We start from the raw sequence: 13286 nt of genomic DNA on the forward strand, positions 1-13286 counted from the left end.
TTGTAGTGCAAGTTGTTGCTGAGGAAGAGCTGGCAGTTGTATCTCTTCTGTGCAGAGTTGTTTCGAGAGTCCTTGACTCAGGCTAAATGCAGGGTAGGGCTGACTCTTCTGGCACTTGTGGCTTAGGCATCTGAGAGTGGGAGGTGTAGCTCCTGCTTTATTGACTAGGTGACCTTCCCTAGAGAAGCCTCAGGCTTCATCATGGTCAGAAAGCCACAGACAAGCTCACCAGGAGTGAACGCTCCTCTGAAGCAGAGAGGGATTTTCTGTTCTGGAATATATTCATTGAAGATTAGGAGCCTGTTACAGAGACATATTTTCGTTTTCTCACACTGAGGGAGAAAAAGAAGTTGAACAGTTTACCATACATAGTAAGCATTCAATGAGTGTTAGCTATTGTTATTATCAGTTGCTATCACATAAGTAAGCCCCCATTGCACCTTAGATAGAGGATAATTTTGGATTACAATTTTCTTCATTACTTTAGCAAATATTTATTAAGCATCTATTTACTAGGTGTGGGGTATATGTTAGTGGATAAAACAGTCAAGGCTTTTGTCTTCATAGAACTTAGCATAATAAGGGAAATAGACAAACAGGTAAACAAGCAAATGTTACATTACAAATTGTGATATGAGATATAAAGGATAAAAGCAGGAAATGTATTGAGTGGTAGGGTGGACAGAGAAGGCCTTTCTGAGAAGGTGACATTAGATTTCGACTTCACAGGTGAGAAGGACCTAGACATGCAATGATGTAGAACTGTAGGACTTGATGTTGGATATGGGTGTACAGGAGAGGGAGGGCTCAGGGGGGACTTTTTGATTTCTGGCTTGAGCCACTGGATGGATTGTGATACCATTCATAGAGAAGGGAGGACTGAGGAAGAATGATTTGGGTGAAGATTAGGAAGAGGGGCCTGGATGGGGATTGAAAGAGTAGTTTTATATGTATTTGGTTTGATATGCTTATAAAATACATACATTGATTTTTCAGTTGGATATAGAAGTCTAAACTTAGAGGAGAGGTTTGGGCTGTGGATGTACATTTGGGAATCCTCAGCCTCTAGGTGCTGCTTAAAGTAATAGAAATGGATATGAATGCACAGAGAGAAAAGAGTGCCCAGGATAGATCCGTGAAGAATGCCAGCATTTACAGGTCATTTAGAAGAGGAAGAGTAGAGACTAAGGAATGATCAGAGAGATAAGAGAATATCTGAAAATGCTTAAGGAAGCTGTGCTTTGAGAGCTTGGCCTCTAATGCTTTGTGTCGCTGGCTTAGTCCTTCGTGTCAGTCACTTGTGTGTACCATTATCTTCTGAAAGGACACGGGAGCACTTGATTCTACTAACTGTAGACTTCAAACTCCTTGGTCCAGGGAATGTGTTTGTTTTGATGACTACCGAATGCTCAGTGTCTGGTGCATGGTAAAAGCCGATGCTATCCCAGGGTAGCAGCAGTGTTATTTCAAGGGTACAGCTATTTAAGTTTGCATGACTTTAAGAGGCTAAAGAATTTTTTTATGCTTTTTCTCACACAATCAGGTTTTCAAGCTAGAAATGCCCTTCTTCAGTCAAACCTTTCTCAAACTCAGCTAGCTACTATTTGGTGAGTTTGCCCGTTGATTATGATTTTTAACTGTACATTTTCTGTTATACTGTTTCTGTAAAAGTTTGTGACTCAGAAGCATTCCATAAAAGCGGCCATGTGAAAATTAATGCAAACCTGTAAGCAAATAAAATTGCTTTGTAAAATGTTATCCTCAAGAATTTGGCATTTAATTATTTTACAAGTAAAACTTGTTTGCTTTTATATAATGCCTTCTATGGAGAATTAGAGAATATCTCATTTTTAATGTGGAGCTAAATGTGATTTGATGGGTGAATTAACCATGTACCAAGACAAGCCACCTTTTCAGAAGGAATATTTCCCTTTCCATTTCAACGTTTCTTCCCTCTCTTTTGTGATATGAAAATTAAGGGTAAAAATTAGCTCGCTTTTCTGTGTGTATTTACTTTTCACTAAAATGTGTTAACCCAGCTGTTCTACTGTCATTATTCTTGTTTTAAAAATAAAAAATTGAACTCTTCTGAAAATATTTTACTCTAAATAGACTTTCTTAGTTGTGAATTTTCATATTTTCTCTAGGACTCTGGCTGACATTGATGGTGATGGGCAGCTAAAAGCTGAGGAGTTTATCCTTGCAATGCACCTCACTGATATGGCCAAAGCTGGACAGCCATTGCCACTGACTTTACCTCCAGAGCTTGTCCCTCCGTCTTTTAGGTGAGTGCCTCTGTAGATGAAGGGGTGTTGTTTCGATCATGTTTGGCAGACATGATTATTACTTTGGGATTTCCTGAGGCCTCTGCTCTAGTTTCATGGAAAATCGAACATTTACATTGCCATTTGATTTTGGTATTTAATGAGTTACACTGAGAAGAGAGTAGATATTAGAAGTAGGTGTGTATTTTCACCACATCATAGATAAGGAAACTGATGCGTAAAGAGATTAATAAATTTACCCAAGAATAGCAATTGGCTGAACCATGATTTGAATCCACATCTCTCTGGCTTGATAATCCATATACTGCTGTACAGTGTAACTATAGACCACACTATATTTTAAATACCTTTAATTATATTCTAAATATTAAATTGCTCTAGTCAGTGGTAGTCTATATAGTCTGGTCTAAAAATTCTCAGATCTCATGATGCTAAATTTATTTGTTGTTTGCTTTTCTTAGAGGAGGAAAGCAAATTGATTCCATTAATGGAACTCTGCCTTCATATCAGAAAATACAAGAAGAGGAACCTCAGAAAAAATTACCAGGTAGCATCGAGTGTCCAAGTTGTATATTTATTGTGAATTCTCTTAAATTTTACCATGAAATATAAATGAATATTTAGAATTTTTAAATTCTTAATATTTTATATGCTGTATGAGACACTATTTGATGAATGGGTTGGATTTCAACATCAGTAAAATTAAGATAGTCAAAACTGAGAGGAAGAGACAGGTATGTATATTTGGCAAGAGTGTATGTATTAGGTGTCCTAGTTAAAGTGTTTCTCCCACTTTTGGAAAAATCATTATAGCAAGCTTTGTAACGAAATCTTGAGCTTTAAAAAAAGTTTAAATACTGGTTGAAAAAGTACATGTGTAGGTATTTTAAAATATTAAAAAGTTAATGACATATACCAAATATACCAAATATATAGCCATACAACTTTGGTTATCCTTGAAGAAAATGCTGAGAAAAAAATTGAAAAGCATTTTCATTGACAGGAATAGTAAAATTATTTTTCTCTTGGATGGACTCAAACTTAGAGATTTGTTTTCCAAAAATGAATATTCTTATAAGAAAGTAAATATTTTACTATTTACATTTGAGTTAAAATTATCCTTCGGAGAAGTATCCACAGAGAAATAGCAGTCACGTGATCACGAGGCATGAGGACGTTGAAACTAGATTACAGGTTCATTAGGCTTGATGTTGAAGAATGCTTACAATATACCTTATCTAGTTACATTCGAGGACAAGCGGAAAGCCAACTATGAGCGGGGGAACATGGAACTGGAGAAGCGACGCCAGGCCATGATGGAGCAGCAGCAGAGGGAGGCAGAGCGCAAAGCCCAGAAGGAAAAGGAAGAGTGGGAACGGAAACAGAGAGAGTTACAAGAGCAAGAATGGAAGAAGCAACTGGAATTAGAAAAACGCTTGGAGAAGCAGAGGGAATTGGAGAGACAACGGGAGGAAGAAAGGAGAAAAGAGATAGAAAGACGAGAGGTTATTTTTTTAAGTTACTTTATTTCCCAGGAAAATCATTTCATTTAGTAAGTGGCTACATTTCATTTGATAAAAAATGGTAATTTTTGTTGTGCTTTTTCTCAGCATCATTCGTTCATTCTTACCCTGTACGAATCTGAATCTTCCTTCTCCTGTGGAGAGATAGAGGGTCCTTGCTTGTGAGGGGTTTCAGGGCTGGCAGCTGGTAGAGAAAGCATGTCTGCAGGTGATACCTCAATCAGTGCAAGACTGGTTGCAAAGCTGAGTTGAGTGAGGAGCCAGAGGAAGAAGTCAGTGTGATCAGGTCCTTAAACGAAAGTAAGCTTAGGATCCAGCGTGAAAGGCCAAGTAATTGGAGAGGCAGAAAGAAGAGAGTGGGGAGTTGAAGGCCATGAGAGGGATCACGAGGGTGGGCTTGCACAGGTCTTTGGGAAAACTGGTGCTGTGTGGGGTCCCTGGGAGGCCTGGTTGTGTTTTCAAGGGCTTTGCGTGGACCACAGTAAATTACAGTGGCACTGAAATAAGGTAAATAAAATATTTTTCTTCCCTGATGACAGAATAAAGGTACAGTTATTCCTACTAACATTTGCATTTATGAAGTCATCCTTTTTTTTTTTTTTTTTTTTTTTTGCGGTACGCGGGCCTCTCACTGTTGTGGCCTCTCCCGTTGCGGAGCACAGGCTTCGGACGCACAGGCTCAGCAGCCATGGCTCACAGGCCCAGCTGCTCCGCGGTATGTGGGATCTTCCCGGACCGGGGCACGAACCCGTGTCCCCTGCATCGGCAGGCAGACTCTCAACCACTGCGCCACCAGGGAAGCCCTGAAGTCATCCTTTTGTTTATTAAGGGAAAAGTAACTACAGCAAGAGGATGGCCCTATGAAGCAATCAGAAAATCTGGTGGATGAATTTGCTTTTGTGGAAGTCTTTAGATTAGGCCCATTGATAAAACTAGGTTTGCCCAGTTACCCTTAGAAACTCAAGCCCACTCAGTGCTAAATGCTGCCTGATCTTTACTTTGTCATTCCATCAGTTTTTGAATGAGGCAAAATTGTTAATTTAAAAATTAACTTTAATTCATTATTTTCAGGCAGCAAAACAAGAACTTGAAAGACAACGTCGTTTAGAATGGGAGAGAATTCGTAGACAGGAGCTTCTCAATCGAAGGAATAGAGAACAGGAAGAAATTGTCAGGTTAAACTCTAAAAAGAAAAGCCTTCATCTCGAGTTGGAAGCACTGGTATGGCTATAGGTTTAAGTGAAATTTATCTGAACGATGCTTAGAGTTACCTGTTGAAAAATATTATTGTTTTTTTAATCTACCTCATGAACGTGTTATGTTTTAATGTAATTAAATAGTCATATTTTCATATGTGCTTTTTAACAGTTTAGACAGTATAGTTTACTAAAAAAGGATAGTGACTCGAAATGCTGAGAATTATGTTGTGGTCTTAGTTCAGATGTGGATAAACAGGGTACTCTTGGGCATGGTCTCTGGAAGGTGGTCTATAGAGGAATAACCAGAAGGGGGAGAGGAGAGCCTAGGCGCTAGGACAGCGTCTCCTCTCCCCACTTCTTCGTCCCACATTTCACAACAGAGAATCGCCACATTTATCTGCTGTACTTTTATTGGAGTTTTATCTAAAATTTGCTTGGAAAAAGGGATTCTACTGCTAAAAAGAAAAAATGACTGGAGACTGCTGACCTAAATGATCTCTTAGGATTCCTTTCAGTTCTAAAAGACTATGGTTGTTAACAAATATTGGCCATTATGCTTCTCAGTTTTTACACATCAGATGTCAGAGTATCTGTTAAAAGACTTTGCTTGAAATGCAAAGTGAGAAGATAGAAAGGTTTGAGTAAGGCATACTATTCTACTACGACCCTGTAATCCCATAAGCCTGACCTGATTATACAGTAAGGTTTTGCAAAAAATGCATGTGTAGCTATGTAGTAGAACCATATTTACATCTTGTTTAATTGTAGTCTAATGTTTTATTTGGTTGATGACTTGAATTACATTTTTTTAAAAAATCACAGTATCTTTCATCAGAAAGGTACTATTTTATGCCTTCAAATGAATAGGAAAGCATACCACAGTTGTTAATCATGCCATAGTACTACAAAACAGTCCTAAAAACTTTAACTGCTTTGTGTAGCTACTTGGGTATCTGTCTGAACCGTTATCTTGACTGTGTGTTTTTCCTTAAAAATACAATGGGAGGAAACCTTTTGATTGTTTTCCCCCCAAGAACTGGGGTAACACACCAAGCAGTAGCATAGATTAATGTGTAGAGTCTGGAAAGGTCCAGGGCCTATACTTATATTTGCTGAAGATAATAACATGATATCCAGGGTGGACACAGCATATTCCCTTCAGCGTGTATTTCTCAAATATGAAACATACTTTTCAGTAAAAACTTTCATTATTGGTGATTTTTAACCAGGAGCCTCATTTTTCCTCACCCCACTTTATTTGCTAAGGCTGCCATAACAAAATACCACAGACCAGGTGGCAATTTTTATCACAGTTCTGGAGGCTGGAAGTCCAAGATCAAGGTGTCAGCATGTTCGATTTCTTCTGAGGCTTCTCTCCTTGGCTTGCTGATGGCTGCCTTTTGCCGTGTCCTCATGTGGTCTTTTCTCTGCCTGTGCATCTCTGCTGTCTCTATTGTGTCTAAATGTTCTCTTCTTATAAGGACACCAGTCAGATTGGAGTAGGGCCCACCCATAAGACTTCATTTAATCTTAATTACCTCTTTAAACGTCCTATCTCCAAATGCAGTCATATTCTGAGGTTACTGAGGGTTAGGACTTCAACATATAAATTGTGGAGGACACAGTTCAGCTCATAACACCTCACCCTTCTTATTAGCTTCCATTGAGAATCCTGCTGTTTTTTGTTCTGTTTTTTTTTTTTTTTCTCAGAACAAGGGGAAAGGAATATCGGTATAGGAGAAGAGTAGTGTGGCCCCAAAAGGCCCTCCTGTACACTGTTTAATTAGAAGAATTAGATGGCAGCATTGAGGATAGAAATAGAAGTTCAGAGAATGTAATGCTAATTGTCATATGCACACACTTATTCCTCCTTATTATTCTAAGAGATTGTTTATATTTTAATATTATGAATTAGTGCCTAAATGCTGAGTTCAGAAAAAAATTCAGTGTGTTATGTTTGTGCTTTCTCATCTTAACATAATAGGCTCTTACACTCACAGTGGTACATTTCCTGCTAATAACTCTCTTGAGTTAACTTGGTTTTAGACATTTATCTTAGACTGAGTATAAATGATAAATGACATTTAAAATTTAAATAAAAATATTGTTCTCTTGATAAGAACATTTCCTATTAGCATTTTATGTTACCATATGTTTCTCTTCCTATAGAATGGCAAACATCAGCAGATCTCAAGCAGACTTCAAGACGTCCGACTCAGGAAGCAAACTCAAAAGACTGAGCTGGAAGTTCTGGATAAGCAGTGTGACCTGGAAATTATGGAAATCAGGCAGCTTCAACAGGAACTTCAGGTAAGTCCTTTGCTGCTGAATTGTCCTTAAACATGAGCAGTTATTAATAATTCTTCCTAATAAAGTGTTTTTCACTTTTGGGGTCATGAACCCCTTTGAGCCTCTGATAGACATCCTTCCTAAAGGCATGTAGATATACACAATCTTGTATAATATCAGGAATCTCATGGACTCCCTAAAACTGTGCTTAACATCTGGTTAAATTCTGCTTAATATTTATACAATATCTGGGCATTTACCACTTTGAGTTTTAAGTCTTTAATAAATAAATAAATACATCATTTAATTCCATTTTAGTTTATCCATAAGTTGTAAGCAATTTACATATTATTCTATGTATTATTCCTATACTAAGTTTCAAGAGTGATTAAATCATGTTTTAACATTTTCAGAAAATTCTTAGACAACATTACAGTTTCTTTTTCTTTTTATAAGGAATATCAAAATAAGCTTATCTATTTGGTGCCAGAGAAGCAATTATTAAATGAAAGAATTAAAAATATGCAGCTCAGTAACACACCTGGTAAGTCTCTAAGGTTTGTTTTTCCTCTTTTATTCTTTTCTGAATGTATTAGTTATATTCTGTTACGTTTTAAAATAGTATTATTCTGTTATAAATAACATTTTTTGTCTGTAGTTAAAAATTTTTAATGTGAAAAATATTACCTCATGTTGGAGCATTTTTAGCAATAAAATGTAAATAGAAATAAAATAACAATTGTGGTTTGACTTCCTGCCTTGATACCATTTTTATTTATATATTTCAAATACCAATCAAATAAAATGTTACATTACAGTTAAACAAGACCTCAGTTTGGCTTGAACACGAGGCTATATGTGCATTTTGGCAAAATCCTGTACTAATTGTAAAGAACTGTTCGTGAGGAGACTTTTCTATGGAGCCAAACCTGTTGGATTCTAGGGTGATAGTGTACAGCAGTGATAGGCCTAAGCAGACTGGTATGCTCTTCCCAGACCTTTTATATAATCTAACTTTGTGATTCATGTAAGGAATTTTACCACCTTGGCCCTCTGACACCTGTGGAACAAAATATTCCAGTGTAATTTATGAGAATATAACATTTCTCTTGATTCAAGTCTCAACCAGGAAACTGAAGAAAAAAAAAATCTCTACATTGGATAGCATGCCAATAACAATGTAGCAGAAGAAAGATTTATTTAAAGAAAAGTAACTCTGCAAATGTGTTAGAACTAGCTAAAGTATCCTAAATGTCTCCCACTGAGTATCTGTCAGTTTTTTCATTCTAGGGCTCTTTATTACACTTTTGTTTTTTTAGGCAGGCCAATAAATAGGTTCATCCCTCTTCTTTGCCCAAATTCTGAACAAATTAAGAAATAAGGCAAAGGAGCAAGACATGAGAGACCAGAATATCACCTCATTATTAATAAAACTGATGTTAGACAGCATGGCTTATCTGTGAGCAGTGCAGCTGCCCCTGTAAGACACTGGGTGCATGAACAAAAAAGAATGCAGATTCCTGTAGGCAGTTCAACCTCAAGAAAGCAAGGGATAGGAAAGGTATAGGGCTGTGTACACCCGGGTCCTTATCTTGATCTCATCAAGTATTTAAGAGTTAGAAAGAAGCTGGGACTGTTGTTCTAGTAAAGATCCCTTTACATCGAAGGAATACCAGGAATAGAAAATTTGATCTTGTGAACTACTCTTATTATGTCTCCCACCTTCCACTGATGTCTCGTCTCAGACAATCTTCCTTGCACAGGGTGCTTTTCTTGGCCGTTCGAAGTGTATCAGCTCCTACCTTACCCCTCACAGGCATTCCAGAAGCAGGATAAGGCAGCACTCCTGATCTGTGCAGGGTAGAAAGTATATTGTCATCTTCATTGTTAGTATTTGGATTGTGAAGAGAATGTAGGATATGTCTTATTAGGGGCCTGGTAGAGCTACTCTTTCTCTGTGGAATGTGATCCAGTTTAGCTTTTATAAATTTATTAATCTTTGCTGTAGTCCAGTTTAGAATAGGAAGCTTTTATTTGGAGGTTGCAAAGTACCCAGTATCCCTTAGATTCCTCTGTCCATAATAGTAACCATTTAAGATTTTCAGCCCTGTGCTGAGCACCATGCTAGGCAGTTTTCATGCATTATTTCCCTTCATCTTTACAACAACCCTGTAAAGTAGTCGTTGTTATTTCCATTGTGCAGCTTGGAAAAACTGAGGTTCACAGAGAATAAGTAATTACCCAAGATCACGTAATAGTAGGTCTCAAATTCTTGTGTGTCTGACTCCTAAAGCCCACCACACTACCATGTTGCCTCTTTCAGTTACCTAACACAGTGCTCGTAGATGTGATATGATCACATTCAATATGAAAGCATCCATTATTACTGATGGTCATTTTGAATACTAAGAATGAATATTCTTTTACTGTTATTTTTCCCATTGCTTGTCTCCCACCTTGACTAGAATAGGACCCATGCCTTATCCTTCACTTTTACCTACCATTGACAAAGTGCAAGGCCTTGCATATAGCAGATTTGTAATTTAATGATTAAATATTTATTGAAATACTGGAAAACTGTTAGAATTATAAGACAATTTAACAAGGTGCCTGGATACAAAATCAGCATATAAAAATCAGCAACTTTACTGTATATCAAAAGTATTTATTTAGAAAATAAGGGGGAAAAAGGTCTCATTCACATCAGCATTCTCATTGTTAAATGAACAAAGAAGAAATGCACAGCCATAAAACTTTACTGATTGACATAAAAGATTCCTGGATAAGTAGATACATATTATATTCCTGAATGAACTTGCTCAGTATTTTAAAGATGTTATTTAGTTCTCTACTAATTCATCCATATATTCAGTTTTATTCAGGTTTCCTTAAATGAAAATTGACAGATAATTCACAAATTAACCTAGAAGAGAAAATACACAACATGAGCCAAGACTTAAAAAGAAAAAACATTGGTGGGGGGAGGAGTCTAGCCCTATCATATACCGAAACATGAGTTATGAAAAGGTATAGTACCTAAAATAATGGATTATTGATCCAAAATAGAAACAGAACACTGGAACTAAATAGAGAGTCTAGAAACAAGCATATATATATATATATATATATATATATATATATATATATGTATGTATGTATGTATATGGCAATTTAGGATTAGATAAAGTTGGCATTTAACATCAGTGGGGAAGGGATGGGCTTTCGATAGTTACTATCTCTTCATTAAGTGATTTGAGGGATAGTTGAAAGGGGGGTGAAGAAGCTTTTTACCTCACTCTATGCAGATATAAATTCTAGGTAAAGTGGGAGGCTAAACATAAAATATAACTCTAGAAAAAAATGTTACAGAGGAAAACATTTTTATAATTTTGGTGTCAGAAAAGTCTCTTCAAACAATACATAGAGCTATGAAGGAAAATAGTTTTTGATGAAATAAAAATGAAAAACTTTTTCATGATGAAAGATGTCATAAACAGTAAAAAAAAAAAAATTGAAATATGTATGATACAACAAGAATTTAGAGCTACAAATCAGAAACTAAGACAAGCCAATAGGAGGAAAAAGCCAGCAAAGGTTGAGACGAGACAATTCAAGATGATGGCTGATAAATGTAAGTAGATGGCCATATAAATAGATGTTTATCTAATTTCAGTAGTTGTCAAGAAAATACAAATTAAAGTGACAATAAGAATTTTTTTGCCAGTTAGCAAAAATGAAAAATGAGTGATACAATCTCCAAAATTTACAAGCAGCTCCTGCAGCTCAATATCAAAAAACAAACAACCCAATCCAAAAATGGGCAGAAGACCTAAATAGACATTTCTCCAAAGAAGACATACAGATTGCCAACAAATACATGAAAAGATGCTCAACATCACTAATATTAGAGAAATGCAAATCAAAACTACAGTGAGGTATCACCTCACGCTGGTCAGAATGGCCATCATCAAAACATCTACAAACAATAAATGTTGGAGAGGGTGTGGAGAAAAGGGAACCCTCTTGCACTGTTGGTGGGAATGTAAATTGATACAGCCACTATGGAGAACAGTATGGAGGTTCCTTAAAAAACTAAAAATAAAATTACCATACGACCCAGCAATCCCACTACTGGGCATATACCCTGAGAAAACCATAATTCAAAAAGAATCATGTACCACAATGTTTACTGCAGCTCTATTTACAATAGCCAGGACATGGAAGCAACCTAGGTGTCCATCAACAGATGAATGGATAAAGAAGATGTGGCACATATATACAATGGAATATTACTCAGCCATAAAAAGAAATGAAATTGAGTTATTTGTAGTGAGGTGGGTGGACCCGGAGTCTCATACAGAGTGAAGTAAGTCAGAAAGAGAAAAACAAATACTGTATGCTAACACATATATATGTGGAATCTAAAAAAAAATGGTTCTGAAGAACCTAGGGGCAGGACAGGAATAAAGACGCAGATGTAGAGAATGGACTTGAGGACACGGGGAGGGGGAAGGGTAAGCTGGGATGAAGTGAGAGAGTGGCATGGACATATATACACTACCAAATGTAAAATAGATAGCTAGTGGGAAGCAGCCGCATGGCACAGGGAGATCTGCTTGGTGCTTTGTGTCCACCAAGAGGGGTGTGATAGGGAGGGTGGGAGGAAGACGCAAGACGGAGGAGAAATGGGGATATACATATAGCTGATTCACTTTGTTATACAGCAGAAACTAACACCATTGTAAAGCAATTATACTCCAGTAAAGATGTTTAAAAAAAAAGAAAGAAAAATGAGTGATAGTATCTGGTGATAGGGATATGCAGAAACAGGTAATTTGGTGTCATTGTTACTGGTACAGCTTTTTGGAAGGGCAGTTTGGCAGTTTCTGTCCAAATTTAAAGTGTGCACATCCTTTTACATAGCAATTCTTTCACCTCCTAGCCTTTTAAAATACCTCCTTGTGTGTGTTAAAATGTACATACAAGTATGTTTATGGCAGCATTTTTATTTAATAGTAGAAAATCAGAAACAACCTAAATGGCAATCAAAAAGGGAATAGTTACATAAATTACGGAATACCCATAATGTGGACTACCAGGGAGCAATTTTAAAGAATGAACTAGATCTAGATGTCTCTAATGGTGAGATGTGTTATTAAATTTAAAACAAGTTGCCAAGCAGTGTAGACGGCGTGATCCCATTAAAGCCCCATGGAAATGCTGAATATGCACATATCAAGTACCTAAGAGGGGGTAGGAGTTGAGATGAAGAGAGACTTTTTACTTTTTACTCTATATGCTTCATTTTATTTGAATTTTGTACTACTGTACTTTAAAAAATACAATAAAGTTTTAAAATATGTACAGTTGACCATTGAACAACGTGGGTTTGAACTGCACAGGTCCACTTCTGTGCAGATTTTTTTCAATAAGTAAATACTACAGTACTACACAGATCCGTGGTTGTTGAATCCAAGGACTTAGAACTGGGGATATGGAGGAACTGCACCCACGTATGTTGAGGGCCAACTGCAAGTTATACTTAGATTTTCAACAGAGCAGAGGGCCACCCTCCAATTGTTGTTCAAGGGTCAGCTGTATTTAAATAGATGGTAAGATTGCTATCTTAATTTATTGAAATGTAATCTGTATCATATATTTCCATCCAGTTTTTTCATCCTTGCCTAAATGTGTAAGAAAAGGTCATATAAAATGAAGCTCTCTGTTCCTACCTCCTAAAATAATACCACTGAATGATCCAGTTAGTAATATTTATTGAGTCCTTGTAGTGAATATTCCCCTATTCTTGGTAGCACTGAGAATAAATAGAAAGCTACTTTAACAATAGGTGCTATTAATTGAGTATTTACTATAGGCCAGACTCTGTACTAATGGCTTTATATCATCACCTCATATATGAGGTGGGTGATATAATGCCCATTGAATAGGAGAGCCTACGGATCAGATTGGTGAAGCAACTTACCCAAAAT

General features: G+C 36.8%; 1 protein-coding gene across 14 annotated transcripts in view; it reads left to right on the forward strand.

Annotated features, from left to right (window-relative positions):
- ITSN2 (intersectin 2) overlaps positions 1–13286 on the forward strand; it is a 162014-nt gene that overhangs the window by 57618 nt on the left and 91110 nt on the right. For all 14 annotated transcript variants that reach the window (XR_007470728.1, XM_033425280.2, XM_033425278.2 and 11 more), the window contains 7 exons: positions 1544–1607; positions 2148–2285; positions 2747–2832; positions 3528–3790; positions 4880–5029; positions 7177–7317; positions 7753–7840. Coding sequence is in view for 13 of the 14 variants with exons in the window: in XM_033425280.2 (XP_033281171.1) it covers positions 1544–1607; positions 2148–2285; positions 2747–2832; positions 3528–3790; positions 4880–5029; positions 7177–7317; positions 7753–7840 (930 nt within the window). In the remaining variant the exon portion in view is untranslated. The remainder of the gene's footprint in view (positions 1–1543; positions 1608–2147; positions 2286–2746; positions 2833–3527; positions 3791–4879; positions 5030–7176; positions 7318–7752; positions 7841–13286) is intronic.

The sequence above is a fragment of the Orcinus orca genome, chromosome 13 (genome assembly GCF_937001465.1).
Source record: "Orcinus orca chromosome 13, mOrcOrc1.1, whole genome shotgun sequence".
Taxonomy (NCBI): domain Eukaryota; kingdom Metazoa; phylum Chordata; class Mammalia; order Artiodactyla; family Delphinidae; genus Orcinus; species Orcinus orca.